Below are 13289 nucleotides of genomic sequence, written 5' to 3'. Positions count from 1 at the left end.
GGTCCCATTTGTTTATTTTTGCTTTTATTTCCAATATTCTGGGAGGTAGGTCATAGAGGATCTTGTTGTGATTTATGTCGGAGAGTGTTTTGCCTATGTTCTCCTCTAGGAGTTTTATAGTTTCTGATCTTACATTTAGATCTTTAATCCATTTTGAGTTTATTTTTGTGTATGGTGTTAGAAAGTGTTTTAGTTTCATTCTTTTACAAGTGGTTGACCAGTTTTCCCAGCACCACTTGTTAAAGAGATTGTCTTTTCTCCATTGTATATTCTCGCCTCCTTTGTCAAAGATAAGGTGTCCATAGGTGCATGGATTTATCTCTGGGCTTTCTATTTTGTTCCATTGATCTATATTTCTGTCTTTGTGCCAGTACCATACTGTCTTGATGACTGTGGCTTTGTAATAGAGCCTGAAGTCAGGCAGGTTGATTCCTCCAGTTCCATTCTTCTGTTTTAAGATTGCTTTGGCTATTCAAGGTTTTTTGTATTTCCATACAAACTGTGAAATTATTTGTTCTAGTTCTGTGAAGAATACCGTTGGTAGCTTGATAGGGATTGCATTGAATCTATAGATTGCTTTGAGTAGTATACTCATTTTCACAATATTGATTCTTCCAATCCATGAACACAGTATATTTCTCCATCTATTTGTGTCCTCTTTGATTTCTTTCATCAGTGTTTTATAGTTTTCTATGTATAGGTATTTTGTTTCTTTAGGTAGATATACTCCTAGGTATTTTATTCTTTTTGTTGCAGTGGGGAATGGAATTGTTTCCTTAATTTCTCTTTCTGTTTTCTTTGTTAGTGTATAGGGATGCAAGGGATTTCTGTGTGTCAATTTTATATCCTACAACTTTACTATATTCATTGATTAGCTCTAGTAGTTTTCTGGTGGAGTCTTTAGGATTTTCTATGTAGAGGATCGTGTCATCTGCAAACAGTGAGAGTTTTACTTCTTCTTTTCCTATCTGGATTCCTTTTATGTGTTTTTCTGCTCTGATTGCTGTGGCCAAAACTTCCAAGACTATGTTGAATAGTAGTGGTGAGAGTGGGCACCCTTGTCTTGTTCCTGACTTTAGGGGAAATGCTTTCAATTTTTCACCATTGAGGATAATGTTTGCTGTGGGTTTGTCATATATAGCTTTTATTATGTTGAGGTATGTTCCTTCTATTCCTGCTTTCTGGACAGTTTTCATCATAAATGGATGTTGAATTTTTTCAAAGCCTTTTTCTGCATCTATTGAGATAATCATATGGTTTTGTTAATGTGGTGGATTACATTGATTGATCTGTGGATATTAAAGAATCCTTGCATTCCTGGGATAAAACCCACTTGGTCATGATGTATGATCTTTTAAATATGTTGTTGGATTCTGTTTGCTAGAATTTTGTTAAGGATTTTTGCATCTATGTTCATCAGTGATATTGGCCTGCAGTCTTCTTTTTTTGTGGCATCTTTGTCTGGTTTTGGAATTAGGGTGATGGTGGCCTCATAGAATGTGTTTGGAAGTTTACCTTCTTCTGCAATTTTCTGTAAGAGTTTGAGTAAGATGGGTGTTAGCTCTTCTCTAAATTTTTGGTAGAATTCAGCTGTGAAGCCGTCTGGTCCTGGGCTTTTATTTGCTGGAAGATTTCTGATTACAATTTCAATTTCCGTGCTTGTGATGGATCTGTTAAGATCTTCTATTTCTTCCTGGTTCAGTTTTGGAAAGTTATAGTTTTATAAGAATTTGTCCATTTCTTCCAAGTTGTCCATTTTATTGGCACATAGCTGCTGGTAGTAGTCTCTTATGATCCTTTGTATTTCAGTGTTGTCTGTTGTGATCTCTCCATTTTCATTTCTAATTTTATTAATTTGGTTCTTCTCCCTTTGTTTCTTAATGATTCTGGCTAACGGTTTGTCAATTTTGTTTATTTTTTCAAAAAACAAGCTTTTAGCTTTGTTGATTTTTGCTATGATCTCTTTAGTTTCTTTTGCATTTATTTCTGCCCTCATTTTTAAGATTTCTTTCCTTCTACTAACCCTGGGGTTCTTCATTTCTTCATTCTCTAGTTGCTTTAGGTGTAGAGTTAGGTTATTTATTTGACTTTTTTCTTGTCTCTTGAGGTAAGCCTGTATTGCTATGAACCTTCCCCTTAGCGAAGGGGAAGTGTCCCATAGGTTTTGGGTTGTTGTGTTTTCATTTTCATTCATTTCTATGCATATTTTGATTTCTTTTTTGATTTCTTCTATGATTTGTTGGTTATTCAGAAGCATGTTATTTAGCCTCCATATGTTGGAAGTTTTAATAGTTTTTCTCCTGTAATTGAGATCTACTCTTACTGCATTGTGGTCAGAAAAGATGACTGGAATGATTTCAATTTTTTTAATTTACCAAGGCTACATTTATGGCCCAGGATGTGATCTATTCTGGAGAAGGTTCCATGTGCACTTAAGAAAAAGGTGAAATTGTTTTGGGGTGAAATGTCCTATAGATATTAGTTAGGTCTAGCTGGTCCACTGTCTCATTTGAAGTTTGTGTTTCCTTGTTAATTTTCTATTTAGTTGATCTATCCATACGCGTGAATAGGGTATTAAAGTCTTCCACTGTTATTGTGTCATTGTTAATTTCCCCTTTCATACTTGTTAGCATTTGCCTTACATATTGCGGTGCTCCTATGTTGGGTGCATATATATTTATAATTGTTATATCTTCTTCTTGGATTGATCCTAAGATCATTATGTAGTGTCCTTCTTTGTCTCTTTTCACAGCCTTTATCTTAAAGTCTATTTTATCTGATATGAGTATTGCTACTCCTGCTTTCTTTTGGTCTCTATTTGCATGGAATATTTTTTTCCAGCCCTTCACTTTCAGCCTGTATGTGTCCCTGGTTTTGAGGTGGGTCTCTTGTAGACAGCATACATAGGGGTCTTGTTTTTGTATCCATTCAGCCAGTCTTTGTCTTTTGGTGGGGGCATTCAACCCATTTACATTTAAGGTAATTATTGATAGGTATGGTCCCATTGCCATTTACTTTGTTGTTTTGGGTTCGCGTTTATACAACCTTTCTATGTTTCCTGTCTAGAGGCGATCCTTTAGCATTTGTTGAAGAGTTGGTTTGGTGGTGCTGAATTCTCTCAGCTTTTGTTTGTCTGTAAAGCTTTTGAATTCTCCTTCATATTTGAATGAGATCCTTGCTGGGTACAGTAATCTGGGTTGTAGGTTATTCTCTTTCATTACTCTAAGTATGTCCTGCCATTCCCTTCTGGCCTGAAGTTTCTATTGATAGATCAGCTGTTATCCTTATGGGAATCCCCTTGTGTGTTATTTGTTGTTTCTCCCTTGCTGCTTTTAATATTTGTTCTTTGTGTTTGATCTTTATTAATTTGATTAATATGTGTCTTGGGGTGTTTCGCCTTGGGTTTATCCTGTGTGAGACTCTCTGGGTTTTTTGGACCTGTGTGACTTTCCTTCCCCATTTTAGGGAAGTTTTCAACTATTATCTCCTCGAATATTTTCTCATGGCCTTTCTTTTTGTCTTCTTCTTCTGGGACTCCTATGATTCAAATGTTGGGGCATTTCACATTGTCCCAGAGGTCTCTGAGGTTGTCCTCATTTCTTTTGATTCTTTTTTCTTTTTTCCTCTCTGCTTCATTTATTTCCACCATTTTATCTTCTACCTCACTTATTTTCTGCCTCCTTTATTCTACTGTTGGTTCCCTCCAGAGTGTTTTTTATCTCATTTACTGCATTATTCATTTTTAATTGACTCTTTTTTATTTCTTCTAGGTCCTTGTTAAACATTTCTTGCATCTTCTCAGTCCTTGTCTCCAGGCTATTTATCTATAACTCCATTTTGTTTTCAAGATTTTGGATCATTTTTATTATCATTATTCTAAATTCTTTTTCAGGTAGATTCCCTATCTCCTCCTCTTTTGTTTGTCTTGGTGGGCATTTTTCATGTTCCTTTACCTCCTGGGTATTTCTCTGCCTTTCATCTTATTTAGATTACTGTGTTTGGGGTGGCCTTTCTTTCTGTAAGCTGGTGGTCTGTGGTTCCTTTTTATTGTGGAGGTTTCTCCCAGTGGGTGGGGTTGGATGATTGAGTTGTCAAGGTTTCCTGGTTAGGGAAGCTTGTGTTGGTGTTCTGGTCGGTGTTCTGGTGCACGGAGCTTGATTTTTTCTCTCTGGAGTGCAATGGAGTGTCCAGTAGTGAGTTTTGAGATGGGTCTATGTGTTTGGTGTGACTTTGGGAAGCCTGTATGTTGACGCTCAGGGCTATGTTCCTGTGGTGCTGGCGAATTTGTTTGGTATGTCTTGCTCTGAAACTTATTGATTCTTGGGTGGTGGTTGGTTTCAGTGTAGGTATGGAGGCTTTTGGATGATCTCTTATTACTTAATGTTCCGTGTAGTCAGGAGTTCTCTGGTGTTCTCAAGTTTTGGGCGTAAGTCTCCTGCCTCTGGATTTCAGTCTTATTCTTCCAGTAGCCTCAAGACTTCTCCAACTATACAGCACTGATAATAAAACTTCTAGGTTAATGGTGAAAAGATTCTCCACTGTGAGGGACACCCAGAGAGTTTCACAGAGTTACATGAAGAAGAGGAGAGGGAGGAAGGAGGTAGAGATGAGCAGGAGGAGAAAAAGGGGGGACTCAAGAGGAGAGAGACAGATCTACGCAGTACTCTGTTCCCTAAGTGTTCTCCATAGCCCAGAATACCCACAGAGATTCACAGAATTGGATTGGGAAGAGAAGGGGGAGGGAGGAAATAGAGGTGATCTGGGGGAGAAAAAGGAGAGTCAAAAGGGGAGAGAGTAATCATCACACTCCTGAGTAAAACTGGGTATTGAATATTGGATTCTTAAATGTCCAAAATTGATATCAAATACTGAAAAACAAAGATTAAAAATCTAGAGTAGAGGCTAGACTCTTAAAAACACAATATTACAAACAAAAACACAAAAAATTTAAGAAATATGTATGAAGTTTGCTTTAAAAATAGGGTCTCTTTTTTTGCAAGGTTATAGTGGGTTATTAAAATGAAAATTAAGGTGTAATAGAGGAGTAATAGAGGACTTTTAAAAAATTAAAAAAATTTTTAATAAAAAATAATAACAGTAAAAATATATCTAGGAATTTCTCACGCTGTTGCGGGCAGTGTGGGTTCGGTTCAGTTTCAGATAGCTCCTTGTTCCAGCTTACACTTCTCAATATCTATAGGCCCCTTCCGGTGTAGTCGGTGTTAACTACAGGGATTTTAATCTGTTGCACCTGTCACTTCTAAAGTGGTTCCCTTTGTTTATTTGGCTTCTGTTTGCAGGTCTCTTCAGTGTCTAATTTCCACCCTGACACAAGTGGGCGGAGGTGGTCTCTTGTTTAGGTTCGCTTGTTCAGTCGTGCTGTGGGGAGGGAGGGGCACTGCAGACAAATATCACTGGTGTGTGTGGGGAGTACTCGCAGTGTTCCAGCCACACTGGGTTTGCCCCCGCTTGTGGTGTGTGTGCTTTCCCCATCTACACTGCTCAGGCTCCAGGTTGCTCTACAGGGAGCAGGCCCTGAGTTGCATGCACTTCCCAGGTTAAGCCACTCAGGTTCAGGTTTTCGGGTACTCCACAAAGACGCAGACTCGGTTGGGCCTGCATTTTGTGCCTTCCCCGGCCGGAGGAACTCAGGCAGCCAGGAGCTTGATGAGCACACTCTCCCCAGGTGCGGCGCACCTTATCCCCTCCGTGGTCCCAGCCTCAGTTTCCGCGTGCACCGGTTCTGTGCGCCTTGTGTCTCTTCTGGGTAGCTGGTCTCTAGCTGCGACCCTCCCTATGGATGTTAACCATCCAGAATCTCAGGAAGTCTTTGGTTAGAAACTGGAAGCCTGTTTGCAGTTTGGTAGGGGATGCCGTGTCTGGGGCCGAGTTTGTCCCTTTCCCCTCCCTGCTGCCTCCTGCCTCCAGCGGGGGATGGGCCAGTCTGAAGCCGGTTCGCTCTTCTCTGGAATTGCTCAGTCCTTCCTTCATTCTGCGAACGGGCTGGCAGTGTCTTCGGTTAGGGCTTTTCGTAGGTTTTTCTCTCTCTGTCTTGCTATCCTACAGTTTAAGTTGCTATCTCACATTAGCTCCCTCCGATTGCCCTCAGGGCATTTAGGCCCAGTCCTTACCCTAAGCAATGCTGCCCCCTCCTCTCCGTTCAGCCCCCACTTGCTGGTGGCAGATGTGAGCATCTGGGGTACTTTTCTGCTGGGAGTTGCTTTTAGGCATGTAATCTGTGGGTTTTATTTATTTTTCCTCCTGGTTAGGTTGCCCTCCGAGATTCGAGAACTTCCCCTGGACCTGCCAGTGAGAGGGTTTCCTGGTGTTTGGAAACTTCCTCTATTAGGACTCCCTTCCCGGGGTGGGTTTCCGTCCCTAACTCTTTTGTCTCTCTTTTTATCTTTTATATTTTGTCCTACCTCCTTTCAAAGACAATGGGCTGCTTTTCTGGGCGCCTGATGTCCTCTGCTAGCGACCAGAAGTTGTTTTGTGGAGTTTGCTCAGCATTCAAATGTTCTTTTGATGAATTTGTAGGGGAAAAAGTGGTCTCCCCGTCCTATTCCTCCACCATCTTAGCTCCTCCTCCTCCCTTTATTCTTATGCTTATCTTTTCTGTGCTTCATCTTGTAAAGTTAATATAATTTTTCATTTTTCTGATTACTTCTTTCTGAACCAAAAGTTAGCATACTACATATACTTTAAAATTTTTTTCCACTTGACATTATCTCCTAGAAATCCCTCCATGTAGTTTATAAAAATATTTTATTATTTTTACATAAATATGTAAAATAGTACCACATTATTTACCACAGTTTATACTATACCATAATTAATTGTATATGCCTTTGTTTATTCAACCAATAAGGGGCTTCCCAGGTGGCATTAGTGGTAAAGAACCTGCCTGCCAGTGCAGGAGACATAAGAGCTGCAGGTTTGATCCCTGGGTTGGGAAGATCCTCTGGAGGAGGACATGGCAACCCCCTCCAATATTCTTGCCTGGAGAATCCCCATGGACAGAGGAGCCTGGTGGGCTACAGTCCATAGGGTTGCAAAGAATTGGACACAAGTGACTTAGTACAGCATTTAACCAATATCCTATTCTTGAACATTTAGCTGTTCAGGAAATAAAATATCTTGCAATTACAGATAATACTAAATGAATAACCTTGTGCATATGTATTTTTATTGTTTTATCTACTATTATATATTTACCTAGTATATACATGCCCCCAAAGTAGAGATTAATATGAAATATATTTTGATGTCTCATAATATCTTTGAAATAATGAGACATTTTCAGTAGCATCCATTAAAACTTTTCTTATTTGCATATAAGATCATTATGACAATTTACTGATAACTTTAAAAATGAGAGAAAATGCTACTGTACTGCTTCTGCTGCTGCTAAGTCTCTTCAGTCGTGTCCGACTCTGTGCGACCCCATAGATGGCAGCCTACCAGGCTTCGCCATGCCTGGGATTCTCCAGGCAAGAACACTGGAGTGGGTTGCCATTTCCTTCTCCAATGCATGAAAGTGAAAAGTGAAAGTGAAGTTGCTCAGTCGTGTCTGACTCTTTGCAACCCCATGGACTGCAGCCTACCAGGCTCCTCCATCCATGGGATTTTCCAGGCAAGAGTACTGGAGTGGGATGCCATTGCCTTCTCCGATGCTACTGTACACGTGCTGTAAATTTGAAATCTAGAGATTTCATGATTGATCTGTTTTTCCATTTAATGAACTAAATATATCTCTTTTTGTAGCTCATATTGGAGTACCAGATAAAAATCTTACGGTTTTTGATCAATATCCAGTGTCAAAACTCCAAACGCAAGTAGAGAACCAAATAAATTACAGAAGGGAAAGGAGTCAGAGTAAGTATAATAATTATGGTAACTTTAAATTATTTTAAACTCATCAGATAATCATTTTTCTTTGGCTTATGAATATGTATTTGAGTGTATATTTTATAGAAGTAAAAATAAATGACCTAAACTGTGAATACCCAAAGATAACTAGAGAACAAGATCCAAAGTGTTAATACCTTCTGACTGTAATTTCTTTGCCATAAGATTATTTCACAGTCATAAAGCATGCACTCAGTATCCACTAAGCTCAGTAACTGTCCAGTCATATCTCCAATTGTGTATACGTTTTAGATGACTCTGGGAGATTACAGGTTCCAGGAAATTCTGCCCAGTGAGCACTTCTGACCAGTAGCAGTGTCATTCTACCTAGGCTCCAAATGACAAACTGGGAAGTTTTTGAGATCTGTAACTAAAACAGCAAATAGAAATCAGAGAGGCTTAGGGGAAGGGCAGCCTGGAGGCTTGATGGAGACCCCCAACAGGGTGTTCTATTAGTTGGGCCACACAAAGGTGAGGTGTTGTTGGTGACCTCATAGGTAGGTGCCATCAAGTTCCCTGTTTGGAAAGTGCCAATACCAGAAAACTACCACCAGTTGTTGGAACTCTTTTTATTTGGGGAAGTTAAGAGGACCAGATATTGTCAGTCTGGATAGGATATTGTTGCTTTTTCCAGATGGTGCCTAGGAATTTCACTTGGGTGATGGGTCATGGTGCCTCATCTATATTAATGGCTCATCATGTTGCCTCATGTGAGTCCACAGAATGACCAGTCATCATTGGGTAGTGTCCTTGTCTGGGGCCACCAGGAAGACGTCTTCAACATAGTGGAAGGCTAATGTTCCTTCCAGTAGCTTGAATTTTTCTTGGCCTCATCATATGTGATGACAGATAGTAGGGGAATTTAGGTAGACTTTTGGATGGACATTAGTGGTATATTGCAAGCCATTACACATAAAATTAAACTGATCCTGATTATCCACATGGACAGCGATGCTGAAAAGGGAGTTTGAGATGTCCGTTTTTATATACCAAGTTACTTTCTCTTGGGCAGTAGCTTCTGGGACAGTGTCAAAGTCAGGTACTGCCAGTGCTTAGAGTTTTACTACAGCGTTGAGCTGCTAATAGTCATCGAGACTCCATGCCCCTAAGGCCATGTGCACAGGTTAGATGAGGCTATTGAGTGAGAATTAGTCTCATGAAGGGCCTTGTTATTCTTGAACTCAGCAGTGAAGGCATTGCTTTTTGCTTTTTTATTCTAGGTAGTTGCTGCTGTTTCTGAGAAACAACAGCACTAGGGGCTGCTAGTCAGGGAGGTTTATGGTCTTCCATATGCCCACTAAAATGGTGCCAGCTGGAGCAGTCTTCTTCGGGCTTATGGGCAAATGTGAGCAGGTGTTCACTTAGGCAGTACATCTATATCACTGATAAATTCAATAGTGAATTGCCCTAAGAAGTTTTTGTTGGAGTTTGGAGTTGGCCAAAGAGACCCATCCATAGCTGGATCTAGGTAAGGGTCCCACTGGTAATGACCTCAGATCCAAAATCAGAGACATTGTTTTTTCCCCTCATTCTGGTGCTGGGGTTTGAGGGTCACAGCCATCTCTGTACTGGTATCTGAAAGTCCCAGAAATGTAACTCTTTCCTACCTCCACATTCAACTCTGACCTTGGGATACAACCTCTGGTCCCTACTGGAGATCCTGAGATCTGATCTGCAGTTTTGTCTTGTTTGTTGCTAAATATTAGAGGGGCTCACCTATTCATCTCCATATTCACAGGGAGAGCCAGAGGGAATAATTTCAATTCATCATAGCAGTTGTTAAACATGCAGACTCTAATAAGGCTGTATTTTATGGCCCTTATGGCCTAATACCTAGTCATCTACCTCCTCTTTGGGTATCCAGACTCAGAGAGTTTCTCTAGAAGCATCATCCAGGAGAAAGCACATGGTTACCATTTTATATTGCTGTCTTAGCTATTCTATACCATTTGAGCAGAAGGTGTTTTCTCTGTGTCTTAAAGTAGGTCAGTTAAGTTCTGGATTTTGTTGCAGAACATTATCACCTGACCTTATAAGGAAGTTTGGTTTAGCTCAATAACCAGCAGAAATAGCAGAAATAAATCTAGAAACCTGGCCTGGTTAACAAGCTTATCTACTGTTCTTATTCATTACTATAGCATGGTTAACAGGGCTGCTATAGACTCTGCAAGTGGTGGTCCAAATATGATTTTAGTGACAGGTTCAGGCTGAAAGCTGCCGGAGTATGAATAGTACCCAGCTGAGGAAGGAGAGGGTCTCAGTGTTTGCCTATCCTCTTCCCTTTCTCCCTCCACCTTGAGCAAACTTCCTGCTGTCAGGTCACACTTAAGAAGGGGCTTTATAGTGATGCAGCCCACAGAGTACCAAAGTGCCTCACTCAGTTTGGTTACTTCTTTCATCATGCAAGTGAACAACTCAAGTCTCCAAGGCCTCTTTACATCACAGACAAAGCAATCCCAAAGAGTTCTGTATTCATTTAATTCAATAATGAGTCTCAGTTTTAGGCTGTCCATCATTGTCTGGAACCTCATTAAAACTGACAACAGTATTGCATAAGAACCTAGAATGTTACGTCCATGAATCAAGGTAAATTGGAAGTGGTCAAACAGGAGATGGCAAGAGTAAACATCTACATTTTAGGAATCAGTGAACTAAAATAGATGGGAATGGGTGAATTTAATTCAGATGACCATTATATCTACTACTGTGGGCAAGAATCCCTTAGAAGAAATGGAATAGCCCTCATAGTCAACAAGAGAGTCTGAAATGCAGTACTTGAATGAAATCTGAAAAACAACAGAATGATCTCTGTTCATTTCCAAGGCAAACCATTCAATATCACAGTAATGCAACCACTAATGCTGAAGAATCTGAAGTTGAATGGCTCTATGAAGAACTACAAGACCTTCTAGAACTAACACCAAAAAAAAAAAAAAGATGTCCTTTTCATCATAGGGGACTGGAATGCAAAAGTAGGAAATCAAGTGATACCTAAAATAAAGAGCCAGTTTAGCCTTGGAGTACAAAATGAAGCAGGGCAAAGGCTAACAGACTATTCCCAAGAGAACACACTGGTCATAGAAAACACCCTCTTCCAACAACACAAGAGACTACACAAGGACATCACCAGATGGTCAAAAACCAAAATTTGGTTGATTACATTTTTTGCAGCTGAAGATGCAGAAGCTCTATACAGTCAGCAGAAATAAGAACTGGAGCTGACTGTGGCTCAGATCATGAACTCCTTAATGAAAATTACAGACTTAAATTGAAGAAAGTAGGGAAAACCACTAGGCCATTGAGGTATGAACAAAATCAAATCCCTTATGATTATACAATGGAAGTGAGAAATAGATTCAAGGGATTAGATCTGATAGACAGAGTCCCTGAAGAACTATGGACTGAGATTCATAACACTGTACAGGAGGCGGTGATCAAAACTGTCCCAAAGAAAAAGAAATGCAAGAAGGCAAAATGGTTGTCTGAGTAGGTCTTACAAATAGCTAAAAAAAAGAAGAGAAGTAAAAGGCGAAGAGTAAAAGGAAAGATATACCCATCTGAACACAGAGTTCCAGAGAATAGCAAGGAGAGATAAAGCCTTCCTCAGTGAACAATGCAAAGAAATAGAGGAAAACAATGGAATAGGAAAGACTGGAGATCTCTTCAAGAAAATTAGAGATACCAAGGGAACATTTCATGCAAAGATGGGCAGAATAAAGGACACAAACAGTACACACCTAACAGAAGCAGATATTAAGAAGAGATGGCAAGAATACAGGATATACAAAAAAGATCTTCATGACCCAGATAATCACAATGGTGTGATCACTCACCTAGAGCCAGACATCCTGGAATGTGAAGTCAAGTGGGTCTTAGGAAGCATCATCATGAATAAAGCTAGTGGAGGTGATGGAATTCCAGCTGAACTATTGAAAATCCTAAAATAATGCTGTTAAAGTGCTTCATTCAATATGCCAGCAAACTGGGAAACTCAGCAGTGGCCACAGGACTAGAAAAGGTCAGTTTTCATTCCAATAACAAAGAAAGGTAATGCCAAAGAATATTCAAGCTACCACACAGTTGCCCTGATTTTACATTCTGGCAAAGCAATGCTCAAAATATCTGAGTTAGGCTTCAGCAGTATGTGAACTGAGAACTTCCAGATGTACAATATGGGTTTAGAAAAGGCAGAGGAACCAGAGATCAAATTGCCAACATCTTCTAGATCATGGAAAAAGCAAGAGAATTCCAGAAAAACATCTGCTTCATTGACTGCGCCAAAGCCTTTGACTGTGTGGATCACAACAAACTGTGGAAAATTCTTAAAGAGATGGGAATACCAGACCACCTTACCTGCTCCCGAGAAACCTGTATATAGGTTAAGAAGTAACAGTTAGAACCAGACGTTGAACAACAGACTGGTTCCAAATTGGGAAAGGAGTACATCAAGGCAGTGTGTTGTCACCCTGCTTATTAAACTTACATGCAGAGTGCATCATGCAAAATTCCACACTGGATGAAGCACAAGCTGGAATCAAGATTGCTGGGAGAAATACAAATAACCTCAGACATGCAGGTGACACCACCCTTATGACAGAAAGCAAAGAGGAACTAAAGTGCCTCTTGATGAAGGTGAAAGAGGAGAGTGAAAAATATGGCTTAAAACTCAACATTCAAAAAATGAAGATCATGGCATCTGGTCCCATCACTTCATGGCCGATAGATGGGGAAACAATGGAAACAGTGATAGACTATTTTCTTGGGCTCCAAAATCACTGCAGATGGTGACTGCAGTCATGAAATTAAAAGATGCTTGCTCCTTGAAAGAGAAGCTATGACCAACCTAGATAGCATATTAAAAAGCAGAGACATTACTTGCTGACAAAGGTCCATCTAATCAAAGCTATGCTTTCTCCAGTAGTAATGTGTGGATGTGAGAGTTGGACCATAAAGAAGGCTGAGCACCAAAGACTTGATGCTTTCAAGCTGTGGTGCTGGAGAAGACTCTTGAGAGTCCCTTGGACTGCAAGGAGATCAATCAGTCTTAAAAAGGAAATCAATCCTGAATGTTCATTGGAAGAACTGATGCTGAAGCTGAAGCTCCAGTGCTTTGGCCACCTGATGTGAAAAGCTGATTCCTTAGAAAAGACCTGATGCTGGGAAAGATTGAAGGTGGGAAGAGAAGAGGACGACAGAGGATGAGATGGTTGGATGGCACCAACAACTCAATGAACATGACTTTGAGAAAACTCTGGGAGATGGTGAAGGACAGGAAAGCCTGGCGTGCTGCAGTCCATGGGGTCACAAATAGTTGGACACTACTGAACAAGTCCTCTCCAAGAGTGCTCCCGGGCATTCTTGATGTAGCACTTCCTGAGGCT

The 13289-nt window shown here is 40.2% G+C and overlaps 1 protein-coding gene across 12 annotated transcripts in view; it reads left to right on the top strand.

The window, feature by feature from the left end:
* The window catches only part of CCDC7 (coiled-coil domain containing 7), a 257870-nt gene that overhangs the window by 165903 nt on the left and 78678 nt on the right, over nt 1-13289 (top strand). For all 12 annotated transcript variants that reach the window (XM_070472033.1, XM_070472029.1, XM_070472034.1 and 9 more), the window contains one exon: nt 7765-7875. In XM_070472033.1, coding sequence (XP_070328134.1) covers nt 7765-7875 — 111 coding nt within the window. The remainder of the gene's footprint in view (nt 1-7764; nt 7876-13289) is intronic.

This window comes from Odocoileus virginianus, chromosome 9 (genome assembly GCF_023699985.2).
Source record: "Odocoileus virginianus isolate 20LAN1187 ecotype Illinois chromosome 9, Ovbor_1.2, whole genome shotgun sequence".
In the NCBI taxonomy this organism is placed as follows: Eukaryota; Metazoa; Chordata; class Mammalia; order Artiodactyla; family Cervidae; genus Odocoileus; species Odocoileus virginianus.
This window is presented reverse-complemented; position numbering and strand designations above follow the sequence as displayed.